The 21,430-nt window shown below is 37.0% G+C and overlaps 1 protein-coding gene and 1 pseudogene across 1 annotated transcript in view; one reads left to right on the top strand and one right to left on the bottom strand.

Moving 5' to 3' along the window:
• The window catches only part of CAMK4 (calcium/calmodulin dependent protein kinase IV), a 224,943-nt gene that overhangs the window by 92,337 nt on the left and 111,176 nt on the right, over positions 1–21,430 (top strand). Inside the window, exon 2 of the mRNA XM_045777285.2 lies at positions 8,769–8,847. Within this exon, the coding sequence (XP_045633241.2) occupies positions 8,769–8,847 (79 nt within the window). The remainder of the gene's footprint in view (positions 1–8,768; positions 8,848–21,430) is intronic.
• Positions 14,171–14,508, bottom strand: LOC123779314 (calmodulin pseudogene; annotated as a pseudogene).

Raw genomic sequence — 21,430 nt, 5'->3', positions numbered from 1 at the left:
AACATCATTAATCATCCGGGAAATGCAAATCAAAGCCACGATGTGACATCACTTCGTGCTTATTAGAATTGCTGTCATCAGGAAGGTAAAAGATAAGTGTTGGCAAGGATGTGGAGGAAAGGGAACCCTCATGCACTGTTGGTGGGAATGTAGATTGGTGTAGCAACTGTGGAAAACAGTATGAGGTTCCTTGAAAAGTTAAAAATAGAATTACCATATGGTCCACCAATCCCACTTCTAGGTATGTGTACAAAGGAAACAAAATCAGGATCTTGAAGAGATAATATGCACTCCCGTGTTCACTGCAGCATTAGTCACAATCGCCAAGATATGGAAACAAAACCTAAGTGCCCATCAACAGCTGAATGGATAAAGAAGATGTTTATTTATTTATTTACTTCTGTATTTAGCCATGAAGAGAGAAGGACATCCTGCCATTTGCAACAACGTAGATGGACCTTGAGGGCATTATGCTAATGAAATAAGTCAGAGAAAGATACATATTATGTATATCACTGATAATGTGGTATCTAAAAATAGCTGAACTCCTAGAATAGAGTAGAATGGTGGTTGCCAGATGGGGGAAATGGGGAGATATTGGCCAGAGGGTACAACCTTTCAGTTATCAGATGAGTGAGTTCTGAGGACCTAATGTACTGCATGGTGATTGTATTTAACAATATTATGTGCTTGAAAGTTGCAAAGAGAGTAAATCTTAAATATTCTCACCACCGAAAAGAAATGGTAGTTATGTGAGGTGATAGAAGTGTTAAACTCACCCTGGTGTGGTAATCATTTCACAGTATGTAAGTGTATCACACCAACAGGTCGTACACCTTAAAGTTACACAATGTTATATGTCAATCATATTTCAATAAATTGGAAAAAATACATATGACCAATAGTATACAAAAACAATAGTACATTAAGCTAAGTGAAGGTACAAAAGTTGGATTAGATGGATACATATAAATATAGTAGATATATTATAGTAGATGATATGGAATAGAAGGGAATGGGTCTGGGAATGGAGGAGAAAGGTGAAAAAAAGAAGAGCCATAGCGGTCCTCAGAATGTATGGTAGCATGAAATGGTTGACAGGAAGTTCAGAGAAAAGAAAAATAATTTAAAGTCTTCGTAAGGCGTGTGGTTTATTGATTCTAATGGCTAACATATGAGGGAGTAAATATTTTAAAGCAAACAAAGGGAAGGACTGAGTGTTAAGACCCTTTATGTCCACAGTATTTACTGTTACATTACTTTCTGATTGAGAACAAATGTATAAGACAACCTGATACTTTGAAACTATTTTTGTTTGCTTTATTGTACTAAAATGCAGCATTTGGATTCCAAAGCTTCTTAAGCACTTACTTTCTCTTAGGGCAGGGGCTTTGTTAAATTTTTTAAACAAAAGGAGTCATATTTAAGCCAGTCATTGCAGAGATCCTGGAGTAGGAACAAAGTCACAGCTAGGTGCTGTCAGGCAACTAAAAGAAATTGTTAACTAGGGAAGCAGGGCTGTGAGAAACTGGAGGCTCACCAAGCAGAGAGTGTAGTCGTTCATGGTTTGAAGAGTTAAGCACTTGCCAGTGTAGATCTTGAAGAAGGGAGTATATTGGTCAAGAATTAGACATAAAGGAGTGGGTATAGAGCAAGCGGGAATCAGGGTGAAACAACAAGTGCGAGTCTGTCAGGGAGAGTTATGATCCATATAAGTCCCCACGTAGGAAGCTGGGTTATAACCCTGATGCCTGAGGTGGGGTGCTTGCCCTTGACCTCTGCAGGATTCAGCAAGCAGGGAACGGAGAGTGTAGTTACGGATAGACTGAAATGCTGAACCCAATCTTATTAAACCCTGGGCCTTGAGCACTTCTTAAAATCTGGGGTTTACTGTCATTCCTTGACATGAAATTTTTGAGATTTACTTTAGGACTGTGGAATTTAATTGACTTGGAAAACTTCCAGGTCTAATAACAACTTTCTAAATTCTAAAGGTTAGCCATTCTTCAAGTTGTGGATTGAAAATGCCAAATCAGTAATTAAATCATTTCAGCAGTTTTTCCTGTTCTTTGTTGGTTTAAGGTTCAGATTTTATTTTTGTCGTTGGTGACCAAAGCACATCTTGAAACACTAAAGTCTTGAAGAACACTGAGGAGTTGCAACTGACAGGGAGGGAGAATGAAACAATGAAAAACTGTCACTGGAACAGGGCAGGATGTGTGCTGACATTAAACATTTAGAGACTTTGATTTTTTTCAGGCTCCTGTTTCTGAATATGACTCTACTTTCACCCCCAGGAAGAATCCATTTTGAGGTTATAACCAGTCTTCTTTAACAATTCATCTAATCTAAAAAAAAAAATCAATGAAAAGAATAGGCTTGTTAAATAATAGCAAGTCAATCACGTAGAAGAAATACAATGCCGTATAGAGTTGTGCACATTATGTTTTCAGCATATGATTGACAGTTCGTATGAATTACAGCCTTGTTCTTAAACCTTTCCATAATGAGCATTAGGAGGAGCTTTCCTGCAAGCACATACACATATTGAAAATAAAAAATTTTAAAAATCAGGTGCAAAACAAAACAAACCAAGAAATAAATGCATCGAAATGTTTAAAAAAGTGATTAATATTTTGACATAACTCTATTCGTTAACCAAGCACCTTCAATGTTAGAGAAAGATAATAAGATTCTTTGACCATTTCAAGACCCTTCCCATTAAAAAAAAATGAAACTGTTTCATAACTTATGAGGCTTAATACACTTAGCAGAGACAATTTTCCGTGGCTATGAAGCATATCATTACAGAGACATACCTGGGGCCAAGCAACAGAGCAGTCATCAGTCCTTCCAGACTTCTGTGTTTTAAGAGAGTCTGTATCTGAAGTTCTCTTGTATCCAAAGAGCAAGTTGTAGGTTTGATGGCAAGTGAAGCCAAGCTCTATTACTTCAACCCCCAAATCACAAATGTCCCAGTTCCCCAGAAAGCCAATTACTGATTGTTAGCCTCTTAATGGAAGAATGCCCGTAATTCTAAATTACCTTAACATTATGCATTTTCATCCTAATTCCCTAAAACATTAATGTGAATCCAGCTGACAGTGTTGGCTATGAGGAGCGTGTACACGTGAATTACAAGATACAAGCCCCCTGTTCTGTACTAAGTACTCCTAAAGGTAGGAGCAAGGGGCTCTGTACTTGAAGTGTTCTCAGACAAATACATAAATATTGTATCTGGAGCTTTTCCCCACATCTCAAGTTTGACATGCACCTGGGTACCAATATCAAGCTTCTTAACAGCTTTACAGGGGCAATAATGTGTGTGAGTATGATACATTATATATTATATATGCATATATTATATATATAATATATATGTAATGTGTGCATGATACATTATATATTATATACGTATATATTATATATATAATGTGTGTGATACATTATATATTATATATGTATATATTATATATAATATATATAATGTGTGTATGATACATTATATATATATAATATATCTATAGTGTGTGTATAATAGCATATACATAGCATTATGATTATCAAGTACATATAATGTACATGGTGTTTATGAACACATTATGGGTTTGAATACTTTCTTATCTTTCTTTGCAATGGAACATGGTAGTTTACATTTTTAACTTTTTGCCTTTAACTTTGTTTCTTAATAACCAGCCATATTAGACAAGGCTAGAGCTAAAAAATATTTTTTTCCAAAATTTCTGTTAAAGGGGCTCCTGAGTGGCTCGGTTGGTGGAGCGTGCAACTCTTGGTGTCGAGGTTGTGACTTTGAGCCTCACATTGGGTGTGGAGATTACTTCAAAATACAATTTTTAGGGGCAGCTGGGTGACTCGGTCGATTAAGCCTCTGACTTTTGATTTCAGCTGAGGTCATGATCACAGGGTCATGAGATCAAGCTCAAGTGGGGCTCTGCGATCAGTGGGGAGTCTGCTAGAGATTCTTTCTCTCCTTCTCCCTCCCCTGCGTCCCCCCACCCGTGGGTAGGCATTCTGTCTCTCTCTCTCTCTCTCTCTCTCTCAAAAACAAACAAACAAATAGATACCTTTTAAAAAAAATTCTGTTAAAGAAAACCAATGTGAAAGTAGAAGTCAAGCTCGGACTCCAAAAGGATATTGACTTTCTTTCTTAACAAAATCATACCAGAAAAGATTCTAAATGGAATAATTTATTTATTTCTTGGCCTTTTTTGTTAAAGAATATATTGTAAATGAATAGATGTGAGTAGTGAGGCTTATTTTTTTCCTGTTGAATAATTCCATGAATATAATATCCTCGACTATAATCTCCTTGCTTCCTTTATATCAGAAAATTTTATGGTGATTCTCTCTGTATATGATCTATTTTGAAATGTGGATACAGTATTATAACAAATGTCCTTTGTGTATTAAAAATTTACTGTTAATGTGTAAAATAACTTTTATTTTTATATAAACATGCTGAAACATGGTTTCTTTAAGCTAATTATTTTATTTCAGCAAAGAACATGGGTTATATTTTAGAGAAATTACTGAAATGTTATTTTCATATAAATTAATTTGGCTGTTCTATTTTTTTAACTTAAACTTTTCATCCTCTAAAAAGTTATTCCTAAAATTGTAACTATGTGAGGTGATAGATGTGTTAACTAGTCTTACTGTAGTACTGTTTTGCAATACATACATATATCAAATCATTACATTGTACACCTTAAATTTACACAATGTTACGTGTCAATTATAACTCAATGAATGTGGAAAAATTTAAAAGATCTGTTAATATTAACAAGTCCATTACTTAGCAAAATAAAATTGGACTCTCTTAGTGGATTCCTCATATACAAAAATATTAAAAAATTTAAAAACATTTTTTAAGTTATTTCTAAAAGCATAAGGGTATCCTGAGGTTGATCAGTTAAGAAGGTATTTTGTTAAAAATTTTGGGAAGGCTTTTACTAAGACAATGATTTATATACTGAAATTATTGACAGGTAATTTAATGTGATAAGGAAATCAAGCAATAGAGGATATTTAATATATTTACATGAATTTTGAGTATATTAATTTTTCAATTGTTATAAAAATGGAAATTAGAGCTTTAGTTTTCTTCAGTGTCTGCAAATCACTTTCCCTTGTATTTCTTTTTTTTTTTTCTTTTCCTTTCTTCTTTTTTTTTAAATGTCATCAGGTACTATTAAGTAAAAATAGACTAGGTTGAATGTTATAGGCTGCATTTTGGTAATTTTTAAAAAAATCTTACCTTTGAACAATATGGTTTTCTTGGAAAGGTTTTTCACTGTATTTTTGTCAAGGTATAATTACATACAGTAAATTTTATTATACATTTCTACCTATTTTAACAAATGTATATAGTTGTATAAACACCTCCACAAGCAAAATATGCAAGTTTCATCCTGCCAAAAAATTCTCTGATACTCATTTGTAGTCAGTCCCTCCCTCATCCCTGAGCACTGATCTATTTTCTGTCCCTATAGTCTTGTCTTTGCAAGAATATTCTGTAAATGAGTAACACTGTCTTTTGAACCTGGCTTCTTTCACTTAGGGTATTAGAGAACCATCCAAGTTGTTGTGTGCACCCTAGTTCACTCCTTATTTCTGGGTTGTATCCCCTATATGGATGTGTCACAGATTGTTAATCCGTTTCTCAGTTGAGGGATGTTGGAGTGTGCAGTGTTTGATGATTACTAAGAAACTGCTCTAAAGTTGTGTTTTCACGTTTGTGAGTGAACATAGCTTTCATCTAACTTGGGCAAATACCTAAGAGTGAGATGGATGGATTGTATGGTATTCTTAATTTTATAAGAAAGTGCCAAGCTGTTTTTCAGAGTGGCTGTACCATTTTGCCTTCCCTCCAAAGTGTGTGAGTGTTGGCTCTGCGGTCCTGGCCAGTCCACGGTTCTCTCCCTCTCTCGTTTCTTTAAGGCATTCCACTAAGTATGTAGTTGTATTTGGTGGTGGTTTTAATTTCATTTCCCTAATGACTAATGACATGGAGCTTCTTTCTTTGTGCTTTTTGCCATCGATATATTTCTTTGATGAAGTATATGTTCAAATCTTTAGTTCATTTTTAAATCCATTATTTTTTATTGTTGGGTTTTGAGTTTCTGTAATTATATACAAGTGCCTTATCAGATATGTGATTTGTAAAAATTTTCTCCCTATCATGGATTTCAAAGAGCAGACATTCTTAATTTAGATTAAGTCCAATTTATTTATTTGTTCTTTGATTCATTGTGCATTTGGTTCTGTATGTAAGAAATCATTGCTTAACTGAAGATCACAAAATTTTCTTCCATTTTTTTGGGTCAAGTTTTAGATTTCTAGGTTTTATATTTATATGTGATTCATTTTGAGAATTTTTTGGTACAGTGTGAGTTTAAGTAAAGGTTTTGTTCTGTATTGTTTTACTTATTTGTTTGTTTTTTGCATATGGGTATCCAGTTGTTCCAACGCTATTTATAGTTGGAAAGAATACCCTTTCTCCACCAAATCGCCTTTTTGCCAACAGGCCCTATATGTTTAGGACTATTTCTGGATTCTTTTTTTCATTCCATTTTTTTCATGTTTATTTTTTCTCCAGCACTGCTCTCTTGATTACTGTAGCTTTATACTAAGTCTGGATGTAAATCTTCTAACTTAGAAGAAAATGTATATTCTGCTATTTTTTTGTAGTTTTTTCTCAATATCAATTAGGTTGGCTTAGTTAATAATATTCATGTCTTCTATCCTTGGTAACAATTCGTCTACTTGTTCTGTCAGTCGCTGGGAGGGTGTGTTGAAGTCTCCAGTTGTGTTTGTGGATTTGTCTTTTTCTCCTATCAGTTCTGTTGCTTTGGGTTCATGTACTTTGAAGCGCTGTTGTTAGGCGCATACACATTTACATTTGCTACGTCTCATTCTGGGAAAGTGACCCCTTCATAATTAAGTAATGTATCTTTATACTTATTCTGAAGTCTGGTTGACATGTTATTGATATAGTTATTTCTGTTTTCTTTTCATTAGTATTTACATGGTATCTCTTTTCTATAATTTTATTTTTAACCTATTTTTGCCTTTATATTTAAATGGTCTTATTGTATGCAGCATATAATTTGATCTTGGTTTTTCAATCCAATCTGATGATCTCTATTTTAATTAATGTGTTTATAAAAGTTTATATTTAATGTAATTACGAATGTGATCAGATTAATCACATTAATCCACCATACTTTTAGCTATTTTATTTTTTAGTCTTTTATTTTGTTTCTTCCTCCCTCACGTTTCATTTTTGATTATTCTATTCTAGCTTCATAATTTTTTTATTATTGATTTTTTAAATTATTCATTGCCCTAGATTATACAGTATAAATCTTTACTTAATCAAAGTCTACTGTTAACTAATCTCATAATGCTTAACATGTAGTATAAGAACCCAATATTATTTTCCCAATTTCTCCCCTCATTCTTTGTGCTATTGGCATACATTTTACCTTTACATATGCTATGAACACAATGCGTTGTCAGTAGTTTTGCTTTAGATATATCTTTTGGACAACTAAAAATAAAGTTGAATTTTATATTTACCTCCATTTATTCCATTTCTAAAACTCTTTATTTCTTTGTGTATATGTTATGTCTTACCAAAGTTTATAAAAAATGTATTGAAATTTTTTTTCTCTGTTAGCACATATACCACCAGTTCCTGTCTTCTCCTGACTGTTAAAAACAGATTGCGAATGGGCAGCTAGGAATATGTTTGATTTTAGAATTCTTTTCTGCTCACTTAGAATTTCAGAACCACAGGATTGAATATGTCATAAGAGTTCCTTTGGCCTAATTTTCAAAGTGTGACAGATTTACTTCAACTGATCTTTTTTTAAGATTTATCTAAAGTTCTCTTTCTGAGGTTGTAACTTAAGCCTGCTTGGTCTGTGGGCTTCTTTTGTCTCTATTTCATTGTCCTGCTGTTGTGTGAGGAGAGGGACCATCAGGACCACGCTCTCTGCTCTTTAATGTTCTTCTTTTAGTAACCTCACACATGTATGAAGACAGCTACTAAGTCCCTTCTTGCCATTCCCCCATACAGGTAAAAAACATTCTGTACTTCTTTTGAGTTTTTTATAGAAAGGTAGATCTATTTTTCCTCTCTACATCTTTAACCATTTCTATAAGATTTTCCCCTGGATATCTCACATAATTATTTTGTAAATAAATGGTGGCAGTGTTCACCAAGATGAAAGAGCCAGAATCTCTGTGGGGCTAATGTTGGCACTGGGAGAATGCCAGGGCACCAAATGAATTGGTGTAAATTCAGAAGGTCCCCTGTTCCTTGCCAAGTAGTGCTCGCTGTCCTGACCCTTACAGCGCCGTGCTGAACTTAAACCCTCTCCTTGATCCAGACACATACCTTTAGGAAAGTTCAGGGACTCTGAAATTTGGTGGATGTCACCCAAAAACTATGTTCACCTGAGGACCCAGGTTATTTCAGAGCCTACCAAATGCAGCAGCCCTGGGCATGTTACTTGGCTAGGGATGGGCCAGGAGGAAGAGAACAGACTGAAAAACTTAGAATTTTTCTGAGCAAACAGTATTCAGTTGAGAAAAAAAATACGTTTGGGCTGGTCCTATAGTAGAACTTATAAACACTTGTCAGTTATGAGGGTAACTGCAGGAGAGACTTATTTTCAAGCTTTCCCCTTGATTTCATGTCCAGAGCATAACATTTTCTTTTTGTCTTTTTCCCCCTCAAGGGGTGCTACATCCATTGTGTACAGATGCAAACAGAAGGGGACGCAGAAGCCTTATGCTCTCAAAGTGTTAAAGAAAACAGTAAGTTTATTTCATTATATAACAGCATCTCTAAGGGATCTGTGACCTGGAGAAGCCGGGAGCCCTGATTTACAAGACAAAGAGGCCAGAGAACTGTGTGCAGCTAACTCACTTAAATATTGAGTTTGAGAGTGCAGCCAAATGGGTTGTTCTCTGACGGAAACTGTGTGACTCTTTGAAAGTGACTGGATCTCGGACTGAATATGGTTGTGGGGAGAAGTGTGGTAGGAAGAAACATTTAGAGCTGGCTGGTAGACCTGGTGTACTTTGTATACCGGTCATGTTTTCAGCTTTATATGTGTACAGATACAGAACTTCCAATCACAGGTTAATATACTAGACACGCTTGCTATTTAAAAAAATACCTAAATGAAACACAAATAGATGTACCTGTGAAAGGAGTCATCGGCTTCTAATTTGATTTTCAAATGTTGGGTTTGCTTCAGTGAAGTGCAACTAGACAAATGCTGTTCTTTCTAGGACTGAGCCTGCTCATTTAAGAAGTCTCTATTTGAACAAGAAGGAAGGATTGGGTTTTCATATTGCTTCTTTTTGCCATATACTCGTAGGTGAGGCGAGGGGGCAAAGTTACTCAGGCTCGTCTCCAATGAGTAAGAAGTGCAGCAGGTGAGAGTCCACGATAGAAATGGCAGCATCTAACACCAGCATTGACGGCAGTCCCTGAATGCCAGAGAGTGTGTGTCTCTGCAGTGCAGTGCTACTCTCTGCCTTGAAACGGTTTCCCTTTATAAAACCACAGAACACCACGTATTCTTTGATAGCACATTCTTCCTTTCTCAAATTCTATGTGAACACAGATGTGAAATATATATACTTCTCAAAACCCAGCTGTAAAGTATGCTGAGAAGAGAAGTATCATAAATTTTGAAATCAAATGATACCTCTCTAAACCAAGGGATTTTTTTTTTTTCTAATATCACCAGTTGTTTATGTATGGTCTGGCACAGGGAAACTTTAGAATCTCATATAATGAAGAATAGAATAATGGCATGGGGTTTTCAACTGAGTAGAAGTAGAATGACATTTTGAAACAATCTGTTAAAATTTAAAGCCAGAACAAACTAACAAAGACAGTTTAATTGAAGAATAATTTAATAATTTAAGTGACAGTTGCTACTATAAATCCTATATTCTGTATTTCTTATTTGGTTATAGGCAATGATTTAAGTTACTCCAGAATGTAGAGGAATCTTTTGATTGATAAGGTTTGGAATTTTCTCTTAAATCAGTTTCTGATAGTCGTAACTTTTATTGGAACTAAGAATTATTAAAATTTAATGAAATGGAACTTCCAAGTAAATATCTACTTTTTATGAAAATAAGTTGGCATGCTTTAGCAGTGGTCACACAAGAGATGTTTTTGGACTTGATTGTATTGTTTCTTGCTGGTTAAAAAAATTATCAGTAAAATTTGTGAGTGGTTGTTTTGTTTTCATAGTTGAGAAACTTTGAAAGGGACTAGCTGAACGAATGTCTAGGAGAAGAAACACTCAGAAATGGCATATGAATGCTCAGAATCCCAAAGGACAAAGGGCTGGTTTAGAAAATACTGGTTTCTGTCAAAAATCTTTGGTTGAATTGGAATAAGAGGCAGGTGAAGACATTTGGTGGGTTTGTGACTCATTCATTGGGAATGTAAAGCTCTGGTTTGCCCTTGCCGTTTTCTCTTCTCCACCTCTGTTATGGAAACATCTTCCTCAGAAGACAGGCGGGAAGAAAACGTGGACAGGAACCAAGTGTCAGATGGAGCTGCAGAGCGGTGCGGTAAGGCAGATGTTGTCAAACACAGTTACTGCTGGGCCAAATGGGATGAGAGAAAATCCCCTGGAGAAACCCAAGCTTTGAACGTGAATTGGACGGAATCTCCAGCATTGTCTCCAGAATAAACCATGCACAGAGATGTGTAAATGAGAGAAAGAGGAGACAAAGTCTCAAAAAGCAATTGCCTCCAGTGTTTGATTTCATACAGTTCATGAAGACGGAACTTCCTTATCTAAATGAAATGAATGAAGCCTACGAATCTCTTTACAGAAGAAAAGCAATGCAAGGAAAACAAAGTATTTTCCTAGTGAATTCAGTTAAAGATCTGCTCTTTCAGGGTAAAGGGGACTTTAGAAATTGAATTATTTATGCAATCTATTTATTAGATTGAGCCACATAAAACTGCCTCTCTTAAATCATTTTTTTTTACCTACAAAAATGGCAATTTTACAAGGTTCAACTAATAACTTTGGGACACTATATACCTAACGGGATAATTCAAGTCCTCATTTTATGACTAGACCTAAACCTAAAAGGTCTGAAAGATTGCCTGTCTGTCTATCTATCTATCTATCTATCTATCTATCTATCTATCTATCTATCTATCTATCTTTCTGTCCTCTATTATCATCTATCTCTGAGAATTTCCTGGGTTTGGTGTAATAAAATACCACAAACTAGGAGGCTTAAAACAATAGAGATTAATTCTCTTACAGTTCTGAAGCCAGAAGTCTGAAATCAAGGTTTTGGCAGGGTTGATTCTTCCTGGGAGTGCTCAGGGAGACCTTGTTCCATGCCTGTCTCCTAGCTCCTGGTGACAGAAGCTTGCCTTGCAGATGTATCACTCTAATCTCTGCCTCCATTGTCATGTGGCCACCTTCTCCCTATGTGTCTGCATTTCATCTCCCCTCTGTGCATTGTCTGTGTCCAGATTTTCCTCTTCTTAGAACGACACCATTCCTATTGGATTAGGGGCTGACCCTACTCTACTATGACCTCATCTTAAATGAACTTATATCTACAACAACTCAATTTCCAAATCAGGTCACTTTCAAAAGTACTGCTGGTTAGGACTTCAACATATCTTTTTTGAAGAGACACAGTTCTACCCATAATACTATCTATAAGACACGACTTCCAAGGTGAATTTCATAATATGCCATTCAATATTTTATCTGAAGATGAGTGAAACTTATGTCACATTCAAGAAAGTTAATAAACCTAAGAAAACTCATCCGGTTTATAGGTGATTAAATTCATATATGAACATCTTTAAGTCCAAGAAAGATTTCCCATCTCTTTTTACAGTCAGTTATTTGATAACAATAATCCTGTTTCCCAGGCTCTTTTTAAATACTTTTTCAAGATAGTTTACCCAAATTTTATTCTGTGGCAATATTATGTACCTTTCTCATACTTGATATTTGAGGAAGGATTTAGTTTACATTGGCAATAAGAGACTTACTCCCAGTTCGTCACTGAGAATCCATTAGGCACTCACATGTCTGGGTGATAGACAATGACTCTAATTTACCCGTAGGAAGACAGACTAAAGCACCAGCCCGTATGGAGAAATCCATATCTCTTTGGTCGTCAGGTACAGGACAGAGTTAATACTGATAAGAAACACAAATTGTCATGTTTAGACAATTGAGTATTTTGACTAATAACATATCTTTATGGGAAATTAATGTGTAATTAAAAATATTTTTAATTGTCATATATTTTATATATGATATAATACAATGTACTTTATATATAGATAACTACATTTCATAGAATTAGTATACATTAAAATACATATTAACCAACGTTATAATGCCTGCAACTTACTTTCAGATAGTTAAGCAACAAAAAAGTATGTGCATGTGTGTGTACATATGAGGAGAGAAAGAAAATATGGCAAAAATCAACAATTATTAAATATAGGACAATATACTAGCATCCATGCTGGTATTTCAACGTTTCAGTATATATGAAAATTCTCGTAACCAAAAATGTGGGTTAAAACCTACTTCAACACTGACATCCTGTTTATCATAACTTAGCGTTTCTTCTGGGCATTCAAACAGCATTTCAAAATCTTGCAGTTTCTAAATGTTATGATAAACACCAGTGACTCTCTCTATTTATAGATGTATTGAAGTGCCAGAAAATAGTTGAACCGACTTAACCCTACTGAAAAACCTGGACGTTTCCAGAAGCAATATCTGTTCATCTCATTGTGTCATTAATAAAGATGAAGCTTTGAGGACAGTAAAAGTAAACAAGAGAGGAAAATGAAAGGCTTTCGTAATCACGTATTTGTTTAATTTTTTTCCACTAGTATTCATGGTCCTCGTACTTGGAGTGGCATCCACACTCTCCTCTCAGGAAAAAGGTGGTGTGTTTTGTAACTTTAATTTTGAAACAAGTACAGACTCACAGGCAGTGTCATTTTGGTGTCCTGTACATTCTTTATCGCCTTACATATACGAGCTAAGTGACTGGCAGATATCAGTGGAACTTGTACCGTGAACATGAATCAAGGGAGAGGGGAACAAGGCTAACTTTTTTTTCCTTCCTTCATGGGCCCTTTATCCTCTTCATTTCATGTGATATTTAAAAGAAAGTGAAGTAGGGAAAAGGACTTACTAAGCTACTTCCTCAGATAAACAACTTGGGGGCATTAAAGGGTTGTAACAGACTCAGCTATTAGGACAACCCGTGATTTAGAAGACGGAAACTTTTGGGGGGGCGGTAAATTGTAATTTTTTTTATTGGAAAACAAATATACAGCTTGGAATGGATTTGAGGCAAACTGTGCCTTAAGCAGATTTTCTTTAAGTGGCTAAAACAAAGTTTAAAAGCAAGTAACGATAAGAGACAATGCTTCTGGTACAGGACCAGCAGTACAAAAAACTAGTGTATGCATACCTGGATAATCACCCGTTTTGCAATAGTGCAACTTTTAAGCGCACATTGTTGACTGTCCATAGTCCACGCAGAGTTACAACGCCACACTTAACAACATGCTGACAGTTCCCAAAGAAAACTAGTTAAAAAGGCATAACCCAGGGGCGCCTGGGTGGCACAGCGGTTGGGCGTCTGCCTTCGGCTCAGGGCGTGATCCCGGCATTGCGGGATCGAGCCCCACATCAGGCTCCTCCGCTGTGGGCCTGCTTCTTCCTCTCCCACTCCCCCTGCTTGTGTTCCCTCTCTCGCTGGCTATCTCTGTCTCTGTCAAATGGATGGATGAAATCTTTAAAAAAAAAAAAAAAAAGGCATAACCCAGATGTTTCCTCATTTGACCAACTCTATCTAAGTTCAGATGTGCAGAAGGGCTTAGATACACCCAGAGTAAGCCACATGCAACATGTTACTTGATCAATTTTCTAAAATAAGGTTTCAGGACAATAACAGTAAGATAAGGGAAGAAAACATGGAGGAATGAAGTTCTAATTACTACACGTGTATTTTTTGACAGCCGGGGGAAACCTTTTACAGATAAGTTACAAACAGAGAAAAGGCAAATAAACTGAACACATTCTCTACAGCGTCTTCACTTTGCTGTCATCTTTTGTACAAACCTTTCATAGTTTACTTGGCTGTCACCATCCATATCTGCTTCCCTGATGATTTCATCAACCTCTTCATCCGTTAACTTCTCTCCCATGTTTGTCACCATGTGGCAAAGTTCTGCTGCCCTAATACAGCCATTGCCATCCTAATCAAACACACGGAATGCTTCTCTAATTTCTTCTTCATTGTCTGTGTCTTTCGTTTTTCTTACCATCATTGTCAGAAGTTCCGGGAAGTCAGTTGTGCCGATACCATCATCATCTTCATTAGTCACATCCTGTAACTCTGCTGCTGGGGATTCTGCCCCAGAGACCTCATCACAGTTCCCAGTCCCTTTGTTGTTGTAGTTCCATCACCATCCTTGACTTCGGCAATCTGCCCTTCAGTCCGCTGCTCAGCCTGCAGCGCGTCACTCGGGCTCGCAGCCGCGGCCGTCGGGACGCGGTGCGGCTTCTGCCGTTGCCACTCTGGCCGCACCGGCCTGGCACAACTGCGAAGACGGAACCTTTTTACTGATATAACGTGGGTTTTGAACATGCTGAACTTAAAACTGAGCAAAATGGGAAAAACAGATTCAAGAAAGTGTCAGAGTTTGAACAAATTAAGCAGATGGAAGCTTCAGTTTGGACTGAATTTTGCTGAGTTAAATGGGATCACAACTTTTGAAGAATGGCACGGCGATCATGTAGTTACTAGTTCTGGAGTTAGTCACCTGCTTTTACCTTTCTTCCTGAGGAGTACATACTTCAGGGTGTATCTAAATAATCACACTTCAGCCCTATCAGTATGGCTCCTATTGAGGAAGAACTGATTGGGATTCAAGAGAATTATGCTCACTAATCATTTATAGTGTCCCTGGAATTTTGGAGACAAATATTTCAATTCTAGAATTGAGATGGAATTTTTAGCTATGTGGCTCAGCTCTTAGAAGAGATTGCATTCAGCTTACTCTAAAATCCATGCCCGTTCATGAAATACCCAGTACTGAGTCTTAAGAATTAATCTCGGTATGCAAATTCAGAATTTGTGAGTCTGAGAGCCAATCTCAGCGTGCCAGTTCAGCACGTATAGGTATTCTGACTCTCCTTAATGGCTGCGCAGCTGTGGGGTGAGATTATGGGCTCTGGAGCCAGACAGATGGAGTTCAGAATCACTTCCGCCGCTTACTACTTGTGTGGCTTTACAACAAATTGTATAAGTCTCTCCATCTTAGTTTCTTCATCTGTAAAATGTCTTTAAGAACATCTAGCTCATGGTGTCCTAGTAAAGATTTAAAGTGAGATAATTTGTGTAAAATGTTTCTCAATACCCAGGAAGCTTGTTATAAACGGGAACATTATTCTTATTATTAATTATAAAGGGTCCACACAGACACTTTATGTTATGATAGTACCCAGTTCATTCTATGCAATTCTGATGTCCTCATTAGCTTCATTTAAAACTGAGCAGTAAGCAGCACCCGACACACTGTGCCATTCTGTATGAATAAGATTAATTATATTGTTTTTAGAGTGCTTTTGAAATCTATGCTAAAAATGGGTATATATTTTGCTACCATTATCAATCAAATTTAATGTGGCGCTAAATAAAAATTTCTGATCCTGTGACCTCCTACAGAAACAAATCTTAGATGCTCATGATTGCTAGTTTTAGAACGCTTTCAACCTCATGGCTCTATTCTGGTTCTTCGCGTTGGAGCAGTGTGATAGATCCACAGTGTAGAAGCTGTTTCAGGTCTAAATTTTGTCATATTTTAGTTATTAGAATGTAAAGTTACCTATCAATTTCTGTAAGGATTTTTGTTGAATAATTTACTAGAAAATGCCTTTGACTTTTATGAATTTCCATAAATGCTAAAGGATGAAAAAGGCCTTTTATCTTCTTCTCAATTAGTTGAAGAAACACCCATTGTGATTTGCTAATCATTCTATGATTTAGTATTTAATATCTATTCATTTTTCCTTATATTCTTATGAGTTAACTCTTTGAGTGTATAACTATGATTTGCAGGAGAATTTGAAAGGTTGTTCTAGATTAAGTTACAGAATATACACAGGCCTTCTCCCAAATTCTTGGTAGGTGAATCTTCGGATCATCTCCATTAGGGGACATTTCTAGGTTCCTCCATTCTAAAATAGAGATAATACCATTTATCCCAATGGGTAAACTGAGGATTATCTGCTCTAGTCTCTTTCTCCCTAGCCTCTGGGAACACAGAAAACTGACCATGGGCCATTCATTTTTCATTTGCTGTGATGTATGTAAGAGAGATGTCTGGGGTCCATCTGGGTTAAAGATATGCATCTATTAAATGTTGCCATAGCCACTTTTAACCACTCATGGATGTGCTGTAAAAGTGAAGTCAAGGTCACCTTTGGTCAGTGATGGAAAGGAGAATATAAATCAGTAGCTCAAATAGACTTTTTGGGCCCAATTGATGTCCCAGAACACATTAAGGAAAGTAGCTTGCAGATAACAAGCTGTGTCAAGTGAAGTGAAACTTCTTCAAGCATTCTGTCATTGAAACCTATTGATTTTCATAGGAACTATTAAGCCAGGTTTCCTGGAATAGGAACAGGGATATTTCTATTCAGTTTGTGACAAGTATGTGTCTACAAGAGAAAAAGGTAGTGGGGTGGAATGCTAAAAACTTGGCCTGATTTGTATGCTTTACCATTCAGAGATCCACTTGGAAGTCTGAACATTCTTGCAGAGAATTATTTGTTGCAGTTTGATTTGTTTTCTTTGTTGATAGAAATGCTGCTGGAATATGTCACAATCCAGCTTGCTTATCTGTCCTCTCATTATGTTGATCTCTCATCAGTATTTTGTTGCCTTTTTAAAAATAAACACCGTATTCAGTCAAGCTGCTGTGAAGGGTGGTGAGAGGTGGGGGAGAAAGAGAGACTGAGAATTTAGGCTCATGCTCAGGTGCTGTTGCCCGAAAGGAAACACATTTTGCAGTGACACCATCTACTCAGATGATCACATTTAAACCTCTAGTGCTTTTATAAATAGTGGGCAGCTTGGTCTAAAGTGATCTTCACCCTTTATATGGAGGCTGTGGAGCAGAAAAAGGAGATGCATAGCTAGCCAGAAACAGGAAATCTTACAGGAAGAGCTGATGTTGCCATATCCTAGTAGAAGAAAGAGACTAGAAACTTCTCAGAGAGTTGAATGGGAAAGGCCTTGTAACCAGAGGAGAGGTGCCGGGAGCATGGAAGTTGAGAGAAGCTGAGGTCGGATGATCAGAGCTGGGGAGTGATACCCAATGGACCACACACAGCCAGATTGCTGAGAGAGCCCAAAGGAGCACAGCCTACCAGCCACAAAGCAAACGGGATTCATAGCTTACGAGGAAGGGGAGAAGCTATAGTATTAGTATTAACAGAGAAAAACATTTCAATAAATTTTGATTTTTATATTTATGGTATGATGTAGAATGACGGTCAAAGCTGCATCCATCCAGACAATGTAAGAAGATGGGGGAGAGGGGCGCCTGGGTGGCTCAGTCGTTAAGCGTCTGCCTTCGGCTCAGGTCATGATCCCTGGGTCCTGGGATCGAGCCCCGCATCGGGCTCCCTGCTCGGTGGGAAGCCTGCTTCTCCCTCTACCACTCCCCCTCCTTGTGTTCCCTCTCTCATGGCCTCTCTCTCTGTCAAATAAATAAATAAAATCTTCTAAAAAAAAAAAAAAAAAGAAGAGAGGGGAGAAAGAAGGCTAAAAAGAAAAAGGATCAAGTTGTGGAAATCCAAAACCACTAATCTGCAAAAAGAGAGGAAATGAATGACTATGTGCAGAGGATATTAATTAGAAGAGATCCAAATAATTTTCAGTACTGAATTATCGATTTTTTTTTTTTTTTTAGTAAGCATCCTCAAATCGCCCTATGCCACTTCAGTAGTTTTAACAGTAAAGGAGTATAATGCTGATAAGAATGGTGCTCTCATTTAATGACACTGTGTGGCCCCATTCACCTGTTAACACAAAGTGCCCTGTGGGAGTTTTAGAAAAGAGACATGTCCAAAGTAACAATAGCATATAGAATTTGAACCCAGTACTTTTGAGTCCCAAATCTGGGTCCTTTCTATTTATACCAGCTGGGTCCTGATAGAAAAAAAGACCAAAAAAAAAAAAAAAAGACAAAAAAAGGTAGGAATGATCATGGTCTAGATCTGAGACTGAAACTGGATATTGCTCCTTGCTAAGCTGGTAAAGGATGAAAGCCTTTGTTGGCAGAGACACTGAGTGCATGTCTAAGTCACACTGAAACAAAGGTAAATAATACTCCCTATGTGCAGAGAACACAAGCAACATACTTCTTTTCCAAATGCTGTTAAAAGTTTAGTTTAATGAGTTTCAGCACACAATATTCACTAACAAAGAAAGGGGAATAGCTGGGGAGTGTGTAATGCTTGATATCAATCTTTGCACTTTGTCTCAGTGGTAGATGGGATGCAGTGACCCCAGGCATGGCTATGTGTATGGAATTCCAGTTTCTTCTCTGCTGCAAGTGTCAGCATCACAAGATAAATTCAGTTAAAGCTTCTCATATTTATCTCTACCGCAGAATTCTGAAAAATGTATCAAATAGGTTGTTACATCTACAGTGCTTTTTTTCCCCACAACATACCAAGCTGTCATTGGGAAGATTTTTTTTTTTTTTTTTTAGATAATAGTCTAGAACTATTTTTCCATAGTAACATGAGGACACATTTGGGTATTGTGATCAGTGTCGGGGGTCATACATAATAAAGTACTGTAAGCTGTGAATGATTTTTTTGCATTGATAAAACAGATCCAAGATCACCATCATCATCTTTTAAATTTTGACATTTTTATGAAGGGGAATGTGGATGAGTATCAAAATTTACCTATCACATTTTTATCTGCCAAAAAAATTTAGGGTATCCTCTATTTCCTATGACAATTAAAATTCTTTCTAAGACTGGTGCCCTGGATATCTGGGGGAAAATACTTAAAATTTCCAGTCAAAGAAATCATAGTTTTTCCTCATTTAAGAGTCTCTATCAGTTTAAAAGAGTGTCTTTAGGGTAGATATTCAGTGTAAGTTTATCTGTCTCAGAGCTGTTTCTCCCTTGCCCTGTTCTTTCCATGCTTGCTTAAGTAACCCATGGGGTCATGGTCTCTCCAGTGAGGATGAAGTACCCATGCGCCACAGCCGTCACTAGCTGCTGAGTGCACTATACCCCTGACCAGGTGAGGGCCCCATCAGTTATAGACAGCTGGGGATACATCATAGGGTCACATAATGGTCAGATATTCAGGGACAGGTCCAGACCAGCCAGGCAGCGCAAAATCAGAGACCAGCCCAGTGCATGGATCTACTCCTTCTCTGAACCCTGACGGTCCTGGAAAGTATCAGAAAACAAACAATGCTAGGGCATTATCATGGAAAGTTGTGCATGTCCACCCAATTACTCATGCATGGGACCTTTAAACTCTGAGCCGTGTAACCCAGAACAGACTTAAGGACAAGCTAATGGGAGTAGATGGAAGATGTGCACATCACTCTAAAAAAAAAGATGTTGAGTAGAACTGGGCTGACACACTTGAGCTTCAGATTTCTAGAAGCATCTGGTCTCTTCAGAAAAGTAAGGATCTGGGGTTCACTTATGTTAAGATGATTTGTCAGCAAGGGAGGCAAATCCAGAGGAAGAATACTGCTGGAGCAATATCAACAATGGTGTTTTTTCCCAAACCTTAAAGCATTAAGATTTCTGCTATCTCTTTATAATTCCAGCCCCAGAGCATGATTATATTGCTTTTGGGGTCATTTAAAGTAGTAATGTTTATAAGAGTATTTTTTGTTTTTGTTATTTGGCTGATTACAAAGTCACAAGCTTTTTGAATGCCTAACTAGTCAGTTTTATAACCAATAGATGATCACTTAGTTTTAGGATTAAATGGATATTTCAGAGCCTCTAGAGTATACAGAGTCCTACCCCTCACTTCACATGGTTTGGGAATTTTTCACCTGAATTGTTGCTGCCCAATTAAAAAGAATACAAAATCAAAACTAAACTTTGTGTTTCCATGCCTTCTTGGTAATTTTAAAAGTACTTTGAAAAGCACTGCCTTGACCACATAAAAACCACTAAAAGGTACTGATGCTGACAGGCTGGGTCCGGGGACCTGGAGAGGTCCTGCAGAATGAGCCAAGAGGGTCCCTGGCTGTGTGCAGGATAGAAATCAAATGTGAGCAAGCAAGAGGTGAAAGCAGAGTTTATTGAAGATATAGAGAGAATGCAGGCACAGTGTCTGGGAGACTCAGAAAGGAAAGGAGGAAGTCTCGTCTTCGTTTGGGGCCTGGAGTTTCTTTATTGAGAATCATGATGTACATGTCTTCTCAGGCCTCCAAGAACCACCTAGAACAAGGATGAGGGCCCAAGAGGGCCCTCTGCCTTGGAGCCTGGGGGCCTTGACATTGAGATGTCCAGTGCTGGTGATCTGAAATATGTATATGATAGCTGCATCCAGTTCTTCTCACCTGGGTCTTGCTTAGGTGTTATCTGTTCTAGAGAAATCATTAACTCCTTTTCTTACATTACATGTGTTGAGGTGTGTGCAAGGTGGGGGTGCAGCTCCTAGCAAGAACAGAAGTAGGGAAAGGAACAGAAAGCAGGTCTTTATGCATTCCTTCAGTTTCCCTATCTCAGCACTAAAAGGGAATGATGCAGTTTGTTAATTTCTAATAGAAATTAGAATTAGGACATTGCTGATACCCAGGTCTGTAATAACTCAGATGTGACCTCAGAAGTCAATAGTGGTTAATAAATGTAAGAAACTGGTATTAAAATCTCTGTGGAGCTTAACCAAAGTAGTGCAGTTCTTATTCCAATCTTCATAAAAGGTGAAGGAAAGCATTTAAATATAAATGCAAACAGATATCAGTTCCCCTCTTTGATCACCTTCAAATAAGAAGATTATATTGGCTATAGTTTAGGATTTTGATGAAGTTGTCTTTCACTTTTAGAAGAAAAGGGGAACTAAACCATATTCAAATTTATTTTTCCTTAGTAGGACTGGCACTTTCATAAATCCCAATATTTCTAAATTTAGTTTGTTTCAATTACAGTAATTTTTATGGGAAAACACAGAAAATTAAAAATAGAACACTAGCAAATATTTACCTTACTTTTAGAAAATCCTTTCAGGAAAAGCACTGTACATCTACCATGAGCCAGGAGATTTCACATATATTTTCATTTCCTCCTTA

Source organism: Ursus americanus, chromosome 5 (assembly GCF_024610735.1).
Source record: "Ursus americanus isolate L20-20 chromosome 5, mUrsAme1.1.p, whole genome shotgun sequence".
Taxonomy (NCBI): Eukaryota; Metazoa; Chordata; class Mammalia; order Carnivora; family Ursidae; genus Ursus; species Ursus americanus.
This window is presented reverse-complemented; position numbering and strand designations above follow the sequence as displayed.